Here is a 21,166-nt window from a genome sequence, read left to right on the forward strand (position 1 = left end):
CCTGCTTTGTGTAGTATTCTAGATCTATCGAGTAGAATTGTTTTATGAAGGGATTCAAGTCACCTTCACTGATCAACTGCTGCTCCCATGTTTGTCTCGTGTTTTATGAATAGCTTCAGGCCTCTGCAAGTAAAAGTATCAAAAGCACTTTAATATAGAGATTGACGAGAAGAGCAGTTGGTGTACTTGGCGGAAAGTACAGCAACTTTCGTACTCGTAAGGTCTCCTACAACTATATATCTGATCAAATAGGAGTATACAAATGAACTATCTACATTGATCCGTGAATAACTTCATCAGGTTGGCAATTATTCATATAGTAAGGTTCTTTTAAGGTGCTAAAAGAACCTTACTATATGTATCTACATTGATCTCTATGAATAAGTATCAATACGATATATTATCAACATGAAGAGTCTAGAGTATCATTAACACAATTGGTTCTAAGGTCTAAACAATCTTGATATATACCTATTTGTACACAGTAGGAGTTATCTCCTTCTATGATGTAGTTGAATGTGAGCAGAACATATACCGCCAAAGTTTTATCACATTTAGAAGTTGAGCGATAAACATTCCTGCTTTTGGTACTTTTTTTCATGAAAGCAAAAACATCTATTTACAGTTAAGGCCACGTTCAAAATACTCAACACCTGGATCTTTGTTTACTTCCTGTTTATAAATCAACATTCGGGCAGACACGGCCTCTGTTTAGCGCAGTTATGAATAACTTCAGTGATACACACACTAATATGCCACCAAGCCTCAGCCAGCAAATGTTTCTACTAGTACAAACACGTGGAAAAGTTCAGGTCACCTTGACAGTAACAGCCTCTAACCTATGTTCGGTTCCTACTTAGAAATCTTCACGCATTTTTCTCGCCCCGTCGGCTTTAACGCAATTACAAGTTGGGTCTTAACGTAGTCTCTCATACGATCCACCGCACTTTACAATTGCTCCTTCAAGCAAACCATTTCTATAAAGTAGAGCACCTGTAAAGTATCCCACCTCCTGGCTATGCCATCTTCCTGTCAAATTACCCCGCATTTTCAGCACCGCGTCAGGTCTTCATAAAATGTGTAACACAAGCTATTTCATGCCTACATGCTTTTTATATTTCAGCCATACCATAGGTATGGTGAAATATATTGTATTCGTAATGTTTCTTTCTTTCTTTCTTTCTCCTGTCAAATCTTCAAATCGAATCAACTCCGCCATTTTTTAACCGATTGACTTGAAATTTGGCACAAAGGTAGAGTAAGCCAATACCCTCAGGTGTTTTTTTCATTTTTTTCATATCTGCCTTTAAAATGATTTTATTGAGGTTATTGTCAATTTTTATGTATATTTCGGGCTCCTGTACCCTGGTATTACAGCCGAATGACATGAAATTTGATACAGAGGTGCCTTGATCATATGCTCACCTAGATTCAATAACAGTTTTGGCATACGGTACAACAAAATGCTTAATTTTGCGATTTTTGGCCATTTTTTGACCAAAAAAGGACATTTTTGGCCCCTGTAGCCTCGTTTTACAACCAAATGATCTGAAATTTGGTATAAAAGTGCTCTTCAATTATGTGCACATAAATTCAATAAAAGTTTTCCCATACGATACAACAAAATGCTTAATTTTGCGATTTTTTGACCAAAAAAGGACATTTTTGGCTCCTGTAGCCTCGTTTTACAACCAAATGATCTGAAATTTGGTATAAAAGTGCCCTTCAATTATGTGCACATAAATTCAATAAAAGTTTTCCCATACGGTACAACAAAATACTTAATTTTGCGATTTTTGGCCATTTTTTGACCAAAAAAGGACATTTTTGGCTCCTGTAGCCTCGTTTTACAACCAAATGATCTGAAATTTGGTATAAAAGTGCCCTTCAATTATGTGCACATAAATTCAATAAAAGTTTTCCCATACGGTACAACAAATGCTTAATTTTGCGATTTTATGGCCATTTTTTGACAAAATTTTGACATTTTTGGCTCCTGTTCCCTCGATTTACAACCTAATGACCCGTAAATTGGTAAAGGGGTGCTCTAGATATTTATTCAAATGACCCATGTATATTTTTTGGCATGGACTACTTTAAAATGATATATTTGTGGGTTTTTTGGTCATTTTTGAATGGCCAAAGGGGTCAACGACCTCAAGGCCTATTGTTGCATGAGGGAGATGGCTGAAATATGCTATATTTGCTCTCAAGCAAATGTCGGCCTTTCTAGTTTCAATGTTCGTTCATGAAGAAAATTTCCTTTCCTGTGCAGTGGTCCGCTGCATACATGCAATATACAACCCCTAAACCTACGTTTTCATCCTGATAACGAATTGTCAAGCTTTTCCACACACTGCCCCTGGTATGAACATGACCGCACGCCTGGCTCGGTGATCATAGACGCTCTACTGAGCAGAAACGTGTGAAGTCAACTTGACAATGATTGACATTTAAGCCTATGTTGATGTTCATTATTCACATAACTGTTTTGTTCTTTGAATCGCTTATTGCGTTCTATCGAAGCAAGAACCACATGAACTGATCCTCCTTATTCAAAGTCACGATGAACGGCTTTGACGATCAACCCCTGGACCTATGTTCAAAGTCACGATCAGTGAATTTGAACGAGAAGGTTCAATAATTTTAACTGAATCTGATGATTATAAACAAAGGGTAGTCGTAAAGCATAGTTTCATGAAAAACGCTGCCTTTACGCATGGTTTAAGACCTGTTAAAATATTGGATGTCGTGCAATGCGTACTCTTAAATTTATATATTCTTCTCGCTACAACAAAGAGAAATGTGTCGTAACTTCGTAATTCAGACAGTAAATTCATTGTCAACAGATTGAACAATCCATGAAGATAATCCATTTTTTTTCAGTTTCGAATCGGGGTTCATTCAGAGTTCATCCACTTCACCAAGATTTATATTACCCATGATTACCTGCGGCCATTTTCGCAAGTGGTAATGGGTAATAAAGATGGCTACCACTGATCGAACTTGTGCCCGAAAGCAAATAGATATCATCTTACGTGGTAACGCAATCTCTGCAACCCTCAACGGATAGAGAACAGAGATTACAAACGCCCCTGTGTCACGCCAAATTTCTGCTCCGGCAGATTTTCGCTCCATGGGGTGGAGTTGGGGTTAGGGTTTGATTTAGAGTTGGACTACGGTTAGGGTTAACCTCCTCAGTGCGAACCCTCCTTCCAAAATTCCTTCAGAATTCTGCTTAAAATTCACCACGCCCCACGAATGTTAGGCAATTCTCTCATTATAAACAGAAAAACCCCAATGTAGAGTCTTGGCAAAAATTTGGCAGGGGTAGGAATTTGGCGCGTGACACCTTGGTGTATAGACTCACCCTAGGCGCTTCCCTTGCACATCGCAACGTTACATTTCTACGATATATAGGGATTTGCAGAAGAATATATAGCCCAGTAGTGATCAAGTCATCATTTTGAGTGGCAGTTAAGCCTTCAGTATCGTGATAGGGGACCAACCTCAGCACGTTAAGCACCTATAACAGTAGGGATGACCCTGTGCATGTGTGCTTGGTCAACTTCTTGAGCACAGTTAATACAGGCCCAGGGCAGGATCACTACATGACCAATGACCGTTGTAAGCCTGATGGACCTTCCGAAGGAAGGACAAGATCAATATAAGTCTTTGTACCTGCATTTGTGCAAACGATATAACTAGTACTGCCCTTCGGTGTATAGGGCACTTGGAAGCTTGCAGGCCCTTGCAAGTTATGACCTTATTAGTTAGCAATAATGCATTTCTATAATAGGTCTTATGAATCTCGAGTTGGACGCGAATGTATGGGCACTATCATTCAATGATCATATCGTCTTTAGCATGGAAGGCTAACTCTCGTGTATGGGAGCGCCCAGGGCGCAAACCCCAGTCCATTATAAAGAGGCAAACACACCGATAACGGTAGGGGTGACCCTGTCTACTTGGTCAGATTCCTGGGCACATTACAGGCTTAGGGCAGGCAGGATCACTGGACTATATTGTAGTGATCAGGTCATCTTTTATGGAAAGGAAATGCCATTAATTTCGTGTATAAGGAAGCCTCGGGCGGTCAAACCCCCTGACCATTACGGAACACACTTAAGATAAGAGTAGAGGTGACCCGGTGTACTTGGTCAGATTCCTGGGGACATTACAGGCTTAGGGTAGTAGTAACCAATGAAATGACCAATGACGCTTTTAAGCCCGATGGACCTTCGTAAGGAAGGACAAGATCAATAAGTCTATGTACCTGCGTTTGTGTCAAATAGTCAACTGCCCTTCGGTGTTGGACAGGAGCTTGCAATCCCTTGTACGTTGTGCATTTTTATGCCAGGACTTATAAATCTCGACATGGACACTACTGAATCGGGAGTATAGTCTATAGTTCATTGATCAGATCATCTTTCGTATAGAAGGTTGACTCATGCATGGGAGCGCCTAAGGCGTCAAACCCGCTGGCCATTAAGGAACACACTTAAGATAAGAGTAGAGGTTACCCTGTGTACTTGGTCAGAATCCTGGGGACATTACAGGCTTAGGGTAGTAGTGACCAATGAAATGACCAATGACTCTTTTAAGCCCGATGGACTTTCCAAAGGAAGGACAAGATCAATAAGTCTCTGTAACTGCATTTGTGTCAATCAGTCGATACAACTGCCCTTCGGTGTTGAAAACGAGGCGGCAATCCCTTGCACGTTGTATCGTTACATTTTTTATGATATGACCTATATATGAATCTCGACTTGGACACTACTGTATCAGGACTATATTGCATTTCAGTGATCAAATCATCTTTCGTATGGAAGTTTGACTCATGTGTATGAGAGCGCCTAAGGCGTCAAACTCCTGCCCATTAAAGAGCAAACATACTTTCCGATAAGAGTAGGGGTGACCCGGTGTCCTTGGTCAGACTCCTAGTTACATTCAAGGTTCAGGGAGGATCACTGAATGACCAAGGACCGTTTTATGTTAAAGTGTAGAACCTTGACCTTAAGCCGGACCTTACGGACGGGAGGACAAGATCAATAAGTTTTAGTATATGCATTTATATCAATCAGTCGATACAACTGCCCTTAAGTGTAGGACGCAAGCTTGCATGTTGAAACGTTATATTTCTATGATTGGACTTATAAATGTCGACTTGGACACTCCTGAATGGGCACTATAGTCTATAGACCAATGATCAGATGATATTTTGTATTGACTCGTGTATGGAAGCGCCTGGGGCGTCAAACCCCTGCCCGTTACAGAGAAAGCACATCGATATGAGAAGGGGTGACCCGATGCTCTTGGTCAACTTCCTGGGGACATTTTCAATATCACAAAGAAACGAGAAGAAGTCGAATGTACGCAGTAGAATACGATCCTTGAGTAGTGTAGATTCGTTGTATCATTATATCATGTTGTATCATTTGTTGTGACCTGTACTAAACCCAGTGGGTATGAATGTACAATAAAGGTCTTCATTCATTCATTCATTCATTAAGGCTTAGAGAGGATCACTGAATGACCAATGACCATTTTATGTTTAAGTGTGCGGAGCGTTGACCTTTGGAGCTTTAAGGACTTACAAGGCTACAAATCTGACAGAGCCATAGCCGATATTTATGCTGAAGGGTTGATATTGGAATTTTCCCATGGTCAATATTGACTCACGGAGGCCATATACATGACCATTAACGCTTTGTATCTAAATCTGTATCCATCACCTTGAATCTTGAACGTGGACATCAGGGATGTCATCACGGGTCGCAATGGATCCTTCTTCTCCACTCAGCCTTGTCCTCCATGAGGGAGCGAAGCTCTACTGTGGTGATGTTACTTTTTTGGTATCCATCAAATGGTACATATAGCCACCTTTAAGCATAACAGACATGTGATAGCGGCATGTGACACTATACTTGACGATTGATCACAGACACATAAAGTGTGTTGTTGATTAAAAAAAAAGCAGAATCCATTCAATACCTCGACAACATTTGAGGTTTAACCATTTAATATGGCGGACGTACGTCATATCACGTGAGTGCAAACAACCTATTACATCGGGTGTTGTTGATGGAAAGGAGCTGATCAAAATTTTTCTTAGATCAATTCAGACAAAACGTTAAAACGGCAAATTTAACCTTTAACATGGTCATGACGACGACACTACGTCACATAGTCACGTGAGTACAACTACCCAATCACGGCGAGTTTTACGTGACAAGGGGCGAAACTCCCTCCAAAACACACGTTAGACATGCCTGACAACACCCCAGCCCACCCACTCCCCAGGCGCTCATACTCTATAATAGGAAACTGCCCTGCAGAAATTTCACGCTGATCCCCTCACACCGCGGTCAAATGAAACTTCTCCATACGATGAAATTTGGTCCAGTGAAAGCGATTTAGAAGATTAATGTCGCGATTTTTCTGCCCTTGCCGCTAACTCCGGGTCGGTGGAAGGAATTGATTTTTTTTTCTGTGGCCCACGTGCGTGTCAATTTTTCCGTGAAATATGTTGATGAAATTTTTGAGGGCGATAGCGCGTTTCTGTTATAGATCTATAATCTCAGTGCCTAGCCTTAAAATGGTCGTGGTTTTCTGGTATCTTCTGATACCTGTTCAGTATCTGAATCACTATTTGTCAGCCTGCACAACATTCGATGTAATAGCCGAACTATGATCCCAGTGCCCAGCTTTAGAAGGTAGTGGTTTTCTTTTCACTGCTGATATATGCTATGCATCTGCGTCAGTGTTGGTCAGCCCGAGTGTATGACCTTACGTGAGCACCATCCAAGAGTATTGCGTAGATCCGCGGACTCTCAGACAGTCAGATGACTGTGAACGAGGATGCCACTCAAGTCTTTTCTGTTCTATTTCATTTTTTTTTTACAATAAATCTTTGAATTGTTTGAAACAATTTTGTCAAAAGGGCCTATCAGTACCTTTTTTTACAAATCATCACAATAGATGTTACTTGATTTGAATTCCAGATCGCTTGTTGTTGTTATTACTATCATAAAACACAGGAAAGGAGAGAATTTCTTGAATAAATAGATGTATGACATATCTTTCTGTATAGTCTGCAGATAACGTTAATCATAAAATCATTTTGTTCTGGCCTCTGTGGTTTAAACTACTCAAATCTCTCAACTGAGTTGCCCAGGCTATGCACTCTACACTGGGGTTTAGGAAAGAAACTTGTCGGCTACAATTAAAAGTGCTAAAAAGAACTGCACTATCTTCCGCAAGAAATTATCTACACTGTCTTCTCAAAGCCCCGTATTTTCTGCTTCTCTGCGTTTGACAGCGCTCATCAATACTTCGCTTGCATTTGCATGCGGTCAGTCAACGTGATGCAGAATACGTGCCATCCTGAATCCACAAGCGATTCGTTCTCATGTAATCACCCCCAAAAGCTCAATAAGGAAAAATTATAAAATACACGGCGAGGATAATATCTGTAAGAGGATTCTAAAAGGAAAAGTGTTTTCCCATCAAATTTGAAGACGATTCGTTGTACAAAACCACAATGAAAGCTCTGCCTAAGCTTAGTCAGCACGTGTTGTCGCTTTACAAGGTTTGCAGGTCGCACAAAGCAACCATGAAGTAGGTAAAACTTTATTCTTCGCCCTTAAACAGGAACCTAAGATGCAAAGCAGGTCTTTCGTCTTGAAACAATTCTTCATTTAAAAACTCGCTATAAAAACGTGCATACGTACTGCTCATACCAATCATTTCTATGAAAGCCACCGATTTATATGTTATTGACCTTAAATGAATCTTATAAAAAAAACTTCAGAGCGAAGATTCACACTGGAATTGAAGTCTAATAAAAAAGTAAGTAGATGTCCAAGAATGAAAGTACATTCTCGTCTTATAAGCAATTTTTCATCCTCCAAGCCGCCAGAGATACTTAGCTCGATGAGAGTGTAACCCGACACTAAACAGAACAGATGAAAGCGCCGCAAGCCTGCGGGGTCAAAGGTGCGGAAGAACACAAAGTAAAGAAGACGTGGGGTTGATCACACCGTTTGAACTCCAATCCATCCGCGTCAGGACCGGTTTACGCCGCGCTTTGTTTGCTGCCGTTTGGCGTTGTTGGGAGGGAAAATATCGCTGTGGCACGCCGAAAAATGTGACGGAACGGTGTATGGGGAATTCCGACCTGTCAAAAAGCGACGTTTGATGTTGCAAGATGGATGTTACGGCCACGGACCCGCCCAAACGCGACGGCTTCCCGAATGTCGAGCAGACCATAAATTCGCCACATTCGCTCGGTAGCGTGTTTGATTCATTGGCAATGACACGGATGTACGGTGGTACATGTTATATCAAAGTCGTATTTCACAAAAGGCCCCTCCATAACACGACAGTCTGTCTGTGAAATATTGGAGTGTATATAACATGTTAGCAACATTTCTTTCACTCCCAAATGCCACTGCCATCATTTCATTTTTCTCGTTGAATGCCTCACGTTAATAAATGCTTAGAATGAATAAACAAGGAAATGTAAAGGTGAGAGCTAATGCAGGAAGACATAACATATGACTATTCTATCTTAATGATTTCGGTTTGGTTTGACTCATTTTAGGGGGTCTTTCAAAGTGAGAAAAGACATACAAAACAAATATGAAGCAAGAGAAAACTTTTTTCTTCGCCCTTAAACTGGAACCTTAGAAGCACAACTGGAACCTAAGAAGCATGTGTCGATTTTTTGTCTCAGGGTGGTAATTCTAAACACAGCAAAAGTAGTGAGTACTAACCTTCTTGTGTTAAAAAGAACTTTTACAGTTTAGTGGCTTCTATAAAAAGGTCACTTTAATAAGTAAGCCGTAGGGACAGTGGGTTGTTATCTACTGTGTCTAGGGAATGGTATTATAAGGTGGAGCTCATCTCTCTCCTTCCACCGCCGTTCACCTCTCCAACAAAGTCAGGTACCCATTTTTACACCTGGGTGGAGTGAGGAAAGTAGTCTTAAGTACCTTTCCCAAGGTAACAAGATTGTAGCAAGACAGGATTCTAACCCGGGACCTGTGGGTTCTGTGCCAAACACCCTGAAGCTAGGCCACACGACTCCACCAGTACAAACTGGGCAAAGAACTGACAGATAGTTTGATCCACTCACACCACCATACTGTAACCCCTGTTGTCATTGTTACGTGCGTTTGGTTCTTTAATGTGCTTGAGGTGTGGCCAAACTGTAATGGCGTTGGCGTATGTGTGGCGTTAGTGTGGCGCAACTTGTAGAGCGTTCGACTCAGAATCGAAAGGTCTCGAGTTCGATACACGCCGTGCCCCGACGTTGTGCTCTTGGAAAAGACACTTTACACGACTTTCCCCGACGGTGGAATGACGCCCACCGAGCCCCTTCGGCTAATTTGTCGAAAGGTTTCAAAAACACACTACGGCTTTGGTGCGCCAATGTGCCAACACCTGCACATTGACTTCCACCAACCAACAGCCAATAATTTTATAAAAAGAAACAAACTATAACGTTAATACCTACAAGCAGCACATAGATAGGTGTTTAGAACTTCAACACAACCGGTTTACCTGGACTCGAACCCGCGACTTCGCACCCCATACGCGGAATCGCTAACCGATAGACTATGACATCCACTCTCTCCGCACAACTTTCTTAACGTTTCATTAACAACACGCGTAAATGAACCATTGAGACGTTCCGGTTTCACTGAGACCAAATTGAAACGCAGTCTCTCTGACGTCACAACCATACGTCTCCCAAGTCCCCTTTATGTAGCGTAACCGGAGTTGGATGGCCTCAATTTGCGAAATGGACGCCGGAGCAAAAGGACGCGCTTTACTCAAGTAATCGCCTGTAGCACTCTGGCCGTGTCGCCTTACACCGAGGTGATACAGTGTGGCAATTTGCAACAAAGTGTCAGTTTGTCTGCTCAGGGGAATGTGGCGAAGGGTGCTAAAGAAACACCGTTACTGATCGGGACAGGAAAATGAGCGGAAATGTGTTTCAGCCAGTCTAGCCATTGTTAGGTGAAGGCCGCTGTAACACTGTTACAGCAAAGCCAGCATCAGGGATGGGTCGAAGATAAAGAAAGAAAGTTTATTTGCAAGTTTGTTTATTTTGTTTAGTTGTATTCATCACATAGTGATTGGGAGGGCAAAATAGGTTCGAACAACCTTTACAAGTTGCCCTCCCTCATGCCTGGAGGCTATTTGCAAGTACATGGCAGAAAAATAGTGGGCATACATGTGACAATGGGTAGTGATGAATATAATTGTAAAAAGAGACTACTGTAACACCAGTGTTTGCCATAATATTTCTAAACAGGCTGGGTTTGACGTCTTTTGTGGAAGATAATAAAAACTGGATATATGGTTTGGATCTTTATTGACAACACAAAAGTACAGTGGCTTTCGTATGGCCTATAAACTACAATAAATAGGTACGGAATAAATCTTAAACTTTTACTGACCAAACAAGATAGGATAATCAGAAAACCTATACAAAGTCACGCGGGGCAAATTATTTTTCCCTACTTCATTTACCTACAGTTCTGTTTTTTATGTTTCTCTTCTCTCAAAGTTTAAGGTTTTTAGCACTCTCTCTAGCTGAGTCAACACCACTCAACTTCTCACCCAGCAGAAGAATTTCTATTACAATCCAACAGGACGCATTATTGAACTGAATACAACTAAAACTTTGTAGTCCCGTGCTAAGCTCAAGATTGTAACCATTTCTAAAAGCAAATCAAATTCTCGATTTATGCTGTTTTGTCCTCGTCATTTATTTGCAGTTCTAATCTTTATTTCTATCTTATCTCTTTAAGGATTTTACCCCTTTCCCTAAATTTTCAGGACATGATGACATCGACTTCCATTTTAAGTCAACACCACTAAACTTCTTACTCTGCAGAAGAAATTCTATTGCGACCGAACTCGACATATCATTAGAAACACCCCAGGAGTAATAAACGACCATCAATCAATACTATAGCGGCATAAAAAGTAATAATCCTTGTTATCATTAATAAAGATATCATCGTCGTTTCCTAATAAGCGCTAATTAGCTAACGTTTGGTAATTACGCGTGTGATATTCCCGGTGCTGGGAGATGACAACTACGCAGAAATGAACGTCAATACAGCTAGTAAGGTTGCCTAAAATCAATTGCATGGATGGCGTCAACAGACACTTTGTTTTTGCCGTTTTGCTCTCTTTAAAACAGAATAATTTCGTTCATTAAAAAAATCTAAAACAAAAAGCGAGACAAATTCTAGAATTATGTTTGTGGGCTTATAGTGAGTTTCGATATTTTTTGTAATAACAAAACAATCTTATATATGTACATTTTTGTATAAATGTATTTTGCATTGTGAGAATCCTAAAGATGTGGCCTGTCTGTTTGTGGTATCAAGTTCGACCTAACATTTATCAACAAAAGCTTTCATGAAACCGCCTCTAAACAAGAGATCATGACATTACTGTGTATCCTTCAAAACAATCGCATAGGAAAAATAGATGTTGTTCCCAAGCTCTACCACCATACATTAAATCCCTGCCCAACATATCACGCTTTAAAAAGGCAATGTATCAAGTCTTCTCAAGCCAATAGTTTTTTTAATGATTGTGTATCTATTATTATCTGTTTGTATATATACATGTATGTTTGTGTATATATTTGCGTTTGTTTATATATGTGTATGTTTCATTGTTTCATATGAACCCTAGTAGACTAGCCCTAAATAGGGCTAAAGGGTATCGGAATAAAGGAGCTCTTTTACAGTGTTCAAAGCTGTCTAGTGAAGATAAAATGCACGCAGAGGAGTATACGGCTACTACACAGTATATATGACAGTAATCTATACAATGATGCCGCTCGCATCAAAATTGGGGATTTCATGAGACGTTATCTACAAAGCGCCTTAATCCAGCCCAGATTAAGACATAAATCCCCACCTGTACATGTCGCTGTGGGGATTAGGTTTCCCATAATGACGGATTAGTTAATCCCCTCGGGAAGCTTCGCCTGAACAAAAAGTAAATGATGAAGCGATGTGTTTAATTAGTATAGAAATGAAATATGAGATTTTGATGAAATACTATCCGGAGGAGTTTTAAATAATGTGTAGCTTTAACGCCTCGGGATAAGGAAATGTCAGCGCCTACTGTAATGATTAACGTCAAGAAATATTTGTTAGGTTTCGGTTAATGAACCTGATTCCTTATTAATACAAGTTTGCCAAAGAAACCTTGAGTCATTTTGTTCATGTGCCCTTTCTATTTAAAAATAAGAACCAAATAACGTGATATATGTCACAAAAAATTACTAATTGTACTAGTTTCTATTGCTAAAATAGTCTAAATCTAAATCGTCTATAAGTCTGTATTCTTATCATGGTGACGTCATTCTGACATTTTTCTGCCCTCCCCAGGTTGCCATGGTAACCAGGGCACGCCCACCGTCCGGACCATCCGCGTCATGTCGGACGACACCGTGACGTTACCGGCCAGTTATGACGTCAGCCTGCCCGTCATCGCGGTCACGTGGAACAAGCTGGAGGGTCCGGAGAGCGAGAGCACCCGGGTCGGGGTCTACATGTACTCACCCAGGTGGGTATAGCAACCCATGCACTCACCTACACGAACTGGGGGTCTACATGTACTCACCCAGGTGGGTCGTGTTAACCCATGCACTGACCCATATATGAATTACCTAACTAAATGGGATTCACAAAGGTGGGATTTAGCAAGCCATGCGTTCACCTACACGAACTTGGAGTCTACATGTAATCCCCAGGTGGGTTGTGTTAACCCATCCACTTACCCATATGAATTAGAAAAGCAAATGGGATTTACATGTACTCACACAGGTGGGTAGTTTTTGCCCAAGTACACACCCATGAACTGTTTAAGTCAATCGGAGTCTATATGTAATCAACCAAGTGGGTTTTAGCAACCCAAATAGGCAGTCTAAAACTACGCCCGCACTCTCACTAAAGTAGCAATATGATTTAGGGTCTAACACATATGGATTATTCCACTAATGGATATTTCTTGTTCAAAGCTTTGGTCGGGATCAGTAAAAGAGGAGATGCCCATATCTACATCTAACCAGGATTGTATTATTATTATTAAGAACACGTAAAAAGCACGTACTAATATTTTACTCCCCGCAGGGCTAACGGTTGGCTGTCTATGTCACTGAAGGGCCACACCACTCTACTCCCAAACATTTCTGTCATCATCTCTGAATCTTATACGCAAACAAACAAATAAATAAAAAAATAGAACACATTCTAACGGTTTTGTTCTACAGGGCTAACGGTTCCCTGTCCATGTCGCTGGTACCGCTGAAAGGCCGCGCTATTCTGCATTCAAACGACTTTCTCACCATCAATGACGTGATGCATACACAAAAAAACAAGTAATAAAGCACGTTTTAACGGTGTTGTTTTTACAGAGCTAACGGTTCCCTGTCCATGTCGCTGGGCCCGCTGAAAGGCCGCGCCATTCTGCACCCGAACGGCTCTCTAGTTCTCACCATCTCTAACGTCATTCACTCACAAATAAGCACACAAACAAACAAACAAACAAATAATAGAATGGTGTTGTTTTTACAGAGCTAACGGTTCCCTGTCCATGTCGTTGGGCCCGCTGAAAGGCCGAGCCATTCTGCACCCAAACGGTTCTCTTACCATCAATGACGTCAGCGTGAAGGACGAGGGACAGTACGTCATGACCACGCTAGTGGACGGGCTGGGTCAGGAGGAGACCTACGTGTACCTGGAGGTTATAGGTCAGTAGGTCATGATAGTATTGAACACGAACTTTGACCCGAAGTACACCATGTATGACGTGTACTACAATGGTGCGCCGTGAATTCAGCACCAAGGACAGGTACAGTTTAGCAACTTGGGGCAGTTCAAGTCATCTGCTTGGGTATGGCAAAAAAACGTTGTATTTTCAGGGACGATCATGAGAAAATAGGGTAGGTAGATAGGAAATTGATAAACTGAACAAAGAAGTGCAATGTATACAACTGTTCAACGCAATCAACTGTTAGTCAGGAAGTCTGTTTTGAATTTCGTCAAATTTAAGCTAGCGGGCGAGACAAAAATAGGTCGGTAGGGTAAACGGAAACACAACATTTTCCCCTATACCTAAAGAAAGCAATCGTGATAAAAACAGCCTTCGCGACAACCCTTGACCCCTGCTAGTACATTTGCCTTGTATACTATCGTGCAGTAAAAAGGCGGTAGAGGCTAATCTCCAAGCAGATCCTACAATAGCATAAGATAGCACCAAACTGGCCAAGGAGTGTAGTCAGCCAAAATGTGCACATTGCCCCAGTAGCAAAACACACTCCTAAGCCGGCTTCACTCCTCTGTCAGCTTTTGATACTATCTTATGCCACCGTAGGATCTGCTTGGGGATTAAGTAGAAGTGTATTCTCTGTCTGAGTATCCTACTGACTCTAGGAGCCTCAGGGTTAACGTTTATTGCTAATACGATGAGTGCCAAAACTAAACCACTTATTTTCTACTCTCTTCTCTTTACTGAAACATCTATGGCGGCCCTTAACCTGACCGTCATGCTCTACTTACGGCTCGTTCCCAGAACGACCTTTTCCGGGTCATCTCGTGGGTCTGCTCGTTCCCAGAGCGGTCGTTCCCAGATTAATATGATGATAATGATAATGGAACGGATCACCATTCTGAACTAATGGCGCGTGGTAGCGGGAATGTCTGGTCATCAATCGAACCCGCGTCGTCATGGAAACATCGAAATATGACACCTGTCAACTTTGACCCCTAATGTTTATGGCCTCGGTGGATCAATGTTGATCATGGTAAAACCGTAATTCACATCAACCTTACAGCATCGGCTATGGCTAAACTCTTCTCTGCCACAATAGAGCTCTAAATATCGCGAATATTTACCGATTTGGTTGACTATAGTGGGTGATACTGGCACTTATTTCATTCATTATGATGCAATACATTCAACAAACTTTAAAACGTTATGTTAAACACCATAAAAGTGCCACAAACACAACATTCTTGACCAAAAAAGTCGACAGACGCTCGCGGGAAATAAACGAGGGCGGAAAAGCGCGCCATTAGGCGACATGCCCTACATACGGCTCGTTACCAGGGCAATCGTTTTCCTATCGTCTGCAGGGCGAACTCGTTCCCAGTTGTGTCGTTCTCAGGTCATTCAGACGATGACCATCCTGAAATGGATTAAACAGTTCAGCCCTAATGCTATTATCTATGTGATTGCCTCTAGGATCTCCTGGGTACCGTTTAAACGCGGTGATAATCATAAAAGGACACTAAAGACGTAATGATAACAGGCAGCATCGGGTGACTACCTGGGACACGGCCAAGACTCGTATAGGAAGACATTGCACACACCTGTTAAGCATCCTGTAGGTAGCTCAAACACAGAGGACGGTGTTAGATTCAACCTAACTTTATTTTTGACTGAATGTAACACGTTTTGTCTTGTTTTAAATGTATGGTGGGCCCCTTTGTAAATCGACTTCCGAACGTTGTAGGGACCATTCACCCGTTTTGAGATGAATTGATAAATATTAATATAAGATAAAAACCTACCAGAGAAAAGAAACTGCGATAAATGAGAGACCTCGTAAGTTGATATTCGAAGTAAAAGAAGAAAGACTAAATGCAGCTGAAGGATGTTTCCACATCTATACAGAACCCAATAGACGATGATGATGATAATACGTCCACCAAAAATGTTGAGTAAAGTTTTAAACAACAGTAGCACTATTAAAAGCGTAATCGATTACATGTGTAACACCAACTTACTCTTACCTTTGAAATTAATAATTGAAAAAAATAATCAATGTCCAGAAAATGCCCCCCCCCGATAGTAACCTACTTTTCAATGACTTCAACGCACCATGACTTCTATTGATCTCCCATTACCATTAAATGCATATTGGAAGATATTATCACTATAACGTTAAAGTTACCTTTAACGGCTCTGTGTTGATTACTTGCTACATGCTCTGCTTAAGATGCAATATCTTATAGATCGTCGGCACTTTGTAACTAAAAGTGACATTTATCAAAGAGCGTCCGTGCAAAATTCTCTTGTATAAATTTTTTCAGAAATATAGTAATATAATACCTATAAAGAAAAGTGTAGCACTAATGCTTCAGGAATCATGCCATAGGAGTCAAATATACCTTTTTGCACCCAAATGCCAGAAAGTTCCTCTTGGGTAGAAACGGAAACGCCTCTATGCATATGAAGGTATACTTAGAATACATATTTTGAAAATGTGTTTCTGTTAGACAAATTGTTACGATTTTCAATAATAATCCCCTGAAAAGTGAAATTATAACGAAGAGCAGTAGGAAGCCAAAATTATACGTCTATCTAAAAATAGAACAAAACAAATCAATTTGCTTCCAGGCAGAAATTGCGATGCCCCAGATTTATATCTATAGAGAATTCATTAAGCTGCAAATGCGATTTTAAAAAAATGTGCACATATTTCAAACATACCACCAGTATGCTTTAAACTTATGGAAGATTTTATCCACATGAAATCTAGCCTTTGGGCGTGGATTCTTCAATGACGTCAACGAATCGATGAATTGCTTCTGGACCTGGCTCAATATTGCTGCACAAACGGAAATGGCCAAACATTTATGATAATCACAACTGCAGAATAATTTACTGGAAAATCAAAGTGTTCGGTTGATAAAAATCGTTAAAATGCATTTCAGACCAGCACCTCAGAGGAATGGTGTTCACCGGTACATTTGTCAACACATAAAAAAATGCTTTTTTTTTCGATATTTCTTCCTTCAACTTTTGACCTCAAAATGCCAACACGCCACCAAAACGAAATATACTTATACATGTATATATGGCTGAATATCCACCACTATCTAGTGGAATTTTACATTTACCAACACCAGTATTATAATACAATGCAACTTTTAGGAGACTAAGCAGAAGACATATGCGTCCAACGAAGGAGGCTAACTTAGAAAACATACGGGTCTAATGTAGAAGGCTAACGTAGAATTCATAGAATAGGATTTCATAAAGCTTTCATTTTGACCACAAAAGACGCTTGCTACAAAAAGAAAGCGACACTGACATACATTGAAATTATTTACCCAAGCTATAAAAGTGTTCAAAATAATCCATCAACGAAGCTATCTGATATAAGATGTAAATTCAGGGTGTGTTGAAAAATAAAGTGAAGTACGTAGATCGTAGCAATGGTAACAAGAAAACGAAATTGATGAGCGTAGCCTTCATAGAAAGCCTCAGGAACAAACATTCAATGAGATACCCTACTATTGTTTGAGTAGGCCTGACTCAGTGACTGTGTTTCTCTCCATCTTCATAGTCTGACCGGCCCAGCCTTGTACAAACCATGTTCACAAGTAGGTCAGACAGTATCTGTCTCCGTTATCTGCGCTACCAGGGGAGAGATAGATGGGTTCCCATGGCTACTGTAAAGACCTGCCGGAGATAACGGCGGCCATGTTGCCTCCCGTGACCTTTCATTTGTCGACCTTTGTTTTCTGTGACCATGAAAGACAACTTATTGTCATTTTACAGAAACAAGCAAGACGAAAGCTGTCTTCTGAAATTCGAACCTGCTGAGAAAACAAGTAACTTAAGGTGATAATGACGGAAGTCTCCAGAATAGAGGTCAGCCGTGACAACGGGAGTACGTCTTCGTTTGTCGTGACGTTTAATCTATCCCAGGATTCACTGCAAGACATATGGGCCGTGCTTCTTACAGAAGCATGTCGATTCGTCTTTGTTCACTCCTAGAGGTTATAAGGAGAGAAAACTTTCGGTATCCGTAGCAAAACGCTCGTCGATAGAGGTCATCTGAATTTTATTGACGGTTACAACTTTCTTTCAACACAAATTTCAAAATGGCCGTACCAATGCAGCCAAGCATCTTTAATCCTTATGACGTCAGATGCATCCCAGGAGCCATTGCGCGTATGACGCACACCTCACATGGGCTGGGTATCTGATATTTGTTCTAGTAATCTAAGAGCTTGGAGAATTAGCTCCAATATCGGTCAGCCCGAATCCTTCGCGTACATCTTGCTTCGTTGTGACGTCAACTGCGAGTGTGAGTTGCTGTGAGCGTATTTCACAAAAGAGTACGTAAACCGGTTCGTCTCTAGTTATCCTTTAATTTAGAGTTTTGTCACAGAAAAAGTTACCATGGAGGTCAACCCTAATACACGGTGTCCGTCTTGTTGTGACGTTGGTTGTATCCCAAGATTCCTAGCGAGTATGATATGTCATAAAAATAGATCGAAAGATATTAATCGTTTATCCCCGGGCTTGTGACAGAATACGTTCTATCGTAGAGGTTAACACCTTTCAATGGTGTCCATCGTTTCTTTATACGTTAAAGTAAATGTATCCCATTACTCATTGTGAGAAGGATTTGCTCTTTGCCGTAAAGTTTACAGAACTAGGTTAAATTGCATTTGTTAGAGTAGTCCTGCAAGCTCTGTTTATTGCAGATAAAGATAGAATCAAGGTCAAACCTGAGCCAGGGCGTCCATCTTGCTTTCTCGTGAAGGCAAATTGTGCCCCATATCTTATGCAAAGTATAACACATTTGCCCTTTGCTGTAAATTTTACAGAAATAGGTTAAACTGCATTTCTTCGCGTAATCCAACAGGCCCGAGTTTCTGGCAGAACAAGATAGCATCAAGGTCAAACCTGATCCATGTCTTCCATCTTGTTTTGTCGTAATGTTAAATGTATCTCATTACTCATTGCGAGTGTAACACATTTGCCCTTTTGCCATAAACTGTGCAGAAATAGGTTAAACTGCATTTGTTCTAGTAATCCTGCAGGCTCGAGCTGTTTCTGGCAAAACAAGATAGCATCAAAGTCAAACTCGATCCATGTCGTCCATCTTTGATTTCTCGTGACGTTTAATGTATCCTATTACTCATTGCGAGTATGATACATTTGCCCTGAGCTGTATAATGTTCGCAAATAGCATTGAACGGCATTTGTCTAGTAATCCAACAGGCTGGAATTTGTGATAGAACAAGATAGAATCAAGGTCACACTTGATCCATGTCGTCCATCTTGTTTTCTTGTGACGTTAAATGTATCCCATTACTCTCTGCGAGTGTAACACATTTGCCTTTTTGCTATAAATCGTACCCAAATAGGTTAAACGGCATTTGTATCGTAATCCTACATTACAGAGGCAATACAGGCTGAAGATTGTGACAGAATAATATATGTCCAAGGTCGCACCTGATCCAGGGCGTCCATCTTGTTTTGTTCTGGTGATTAACCTATCCCAGAGTTCCACACGAGACCCGTAACATTGGTCACTATGAATTCAGGGAGCCATTTTTCATGTAATTTTTCATGCTCGCTATACAGTCATATCTAACATGTCACATATCACATAGAGAAACCACGGGCTCTCTATTCGTTAATAGTCCATTTATTTACTTATCTATTAATGTAATGCTGGATGGCACTATACATGACATGAAAACAGGACAAAAAGCTTAGTCAAAAGATTTAGTCAAAGTTACGACACCAGTGAACAACATACAGTAGAGCACATACAACAAAACAAAATGTTGATAGATTAGTGGATAATGGAGTTCTCTTGTGGACTACAAGGGTCTTCTGATTGGCCTATGTTCTGGTACATTTTCCGTTGCCTTCTTCAGTCCAAGAATGACCAGCTGGTTCTCAAACGTTCTCACAGCTCTCAGAACCCTTACGAGAGAAGCAGACAGGATACTGTAACGTTGAGAGGAAATAAGGGCCTGATTTCATCCAAGCTTAAGAGGAGTCATCCATCCACTTCAGATTTAGAAATTTGATTTATTGTATTACTTGTATTTATTTCAATGCAAACAGGATATCACTAAGGTAGGCCAAAAAATCTAAGCAGATACTGGTAACAGCTGCCTACAATACACTCAATATTCTGGCATTTCAATGTCTTCTATGATACACTATACCTTGGAGTATCAACTCAAATCAAGAGGCTTATTGGAGCGCTCTTTTCTCAAACTAGATATTTGGCAACAGAAAAATCAATGTGAAAACTTTCATTTACCAAACTCGATGCGAAAATTGCAATTCTGGCGTAATCACCCAGCGATGTGATACGTCTGCTAAAGGATCTCATTTTCTCGTATAGATTATTAGATTTGCTCCGATCCGCCTGCATAGCGGGGCCTGAGGTTTCCAGCTTTGCTGCAATCTGTAGTTTCACTAACTCAATTTTCCGCGTCCAGCGAGGCAGAAAAGGATCGAACAAACCGTGTTAGAGCGAAATGCGGCCTGTGAAAAACAACGTCGAGGTGGAAAGGTTGGGCTGAAATGGGCATCGATTTTCGGCTCAACTGCGAGAAAAGTCAAAGAGAGTTTTCTCTAGCGCCGTGATGAAGCTAATCTGGGAGAAGTGCCCGAGCCTTTGGAGCGCAATGAAGTAAATTGAAAGCTTGGATAGCTTTCAGGAGATAAGCTTGTCTATCATGTTTAGCTCACGATACGAGTAAGTTATTACTTACTTTAAGCATGTTCTTATCGTAGAGGAAAACCTACCTTAACATGCTTTACATGATGTAAAGGGACCTAAGAGAAGGAGGGAAAAATATTGTTAAACTGATAAAACGGTACTTTTATACGTGACTACCAACTTTATTTTCGATTTAACCCTTAACAGACTTTTCTGACTGACTATGGACCTGCAGAACCTGGAATTGCAAACCGATATACCAAAACTTCTAACGCAGGTATTAACTGTGTAAAACGTCAGTGCTAACTGTGTGTGACGTCACTTCCGTTTTGCAGTGCCCCCTACGGTGACCGTGGGACTGCAGATCCCGCTGAAGGTTCCCGTGAACACCAGCGTGACCTTGAACTGCACCGTCAGCAAGAAGAAGGCGATGGTGAAGAAGGTCATGTGGCTCAAAGATGGCCGCTCGGTTCCCTCACACATCAAACGGCGCGAACTGGAGGACACGTCACACTACAGGTAATTTATGGCATGGGTGGGTCGTGTGGTGGGGTGGGGGCGGTACAAGCTTCCAGGCAACTTTGACCCACTTGATTAGTCACGTGTGTTTAATAGTGGATCATTCATTTGGAGAAG

General features: G+C 40.9%; 1 protein-coding gene across 1 annotated transcript in view; it reads left to right on the forward strand.

Annotated features, from left to right (window-relative positions):
- Positions 1–21,053, forward strand: part of LOC118431639 — a 60,016-nt gene extending 38,963 nt beyond the window's left edge. Inside the window, exons 3-6 of the mRNA XM_035842881.1 lie at positions 12,429–12,606; positions 13,457–13,566; positions 13,619–13,792; positions 20,866–21,053. Coding sequence (XP_035698774.1) covers positions 12,429–12,606; positions 13,457–13,566; positions 13,619–13,792; positions 20,866–21,053 — 650 coding nt within the window. The remainder of the gene's footprint in view (positions 1–12,428; positions 12,607–13,456; positions 13,567–13,618; positions 13,793–20,865) is intronic.
- The last annotated feature ends 113 nt before the right edge of the window (positions 21,054–21,166 follow it).

This window comes from Branchiostoma floridae, chromosome 15 (assembly GCF_000003815.2).
Source record: "Branchiostoma floridae strain S238N-H82 chromosome 15, Bfl_VNyyK, whole genome shotgun sequence".
NCBI lineage: Eukaryota > Metazoa > Chordata > Leptocardii > Amphioxiformes > Branchiostomatidae > Branchiostoma > Branchiostoma floridae.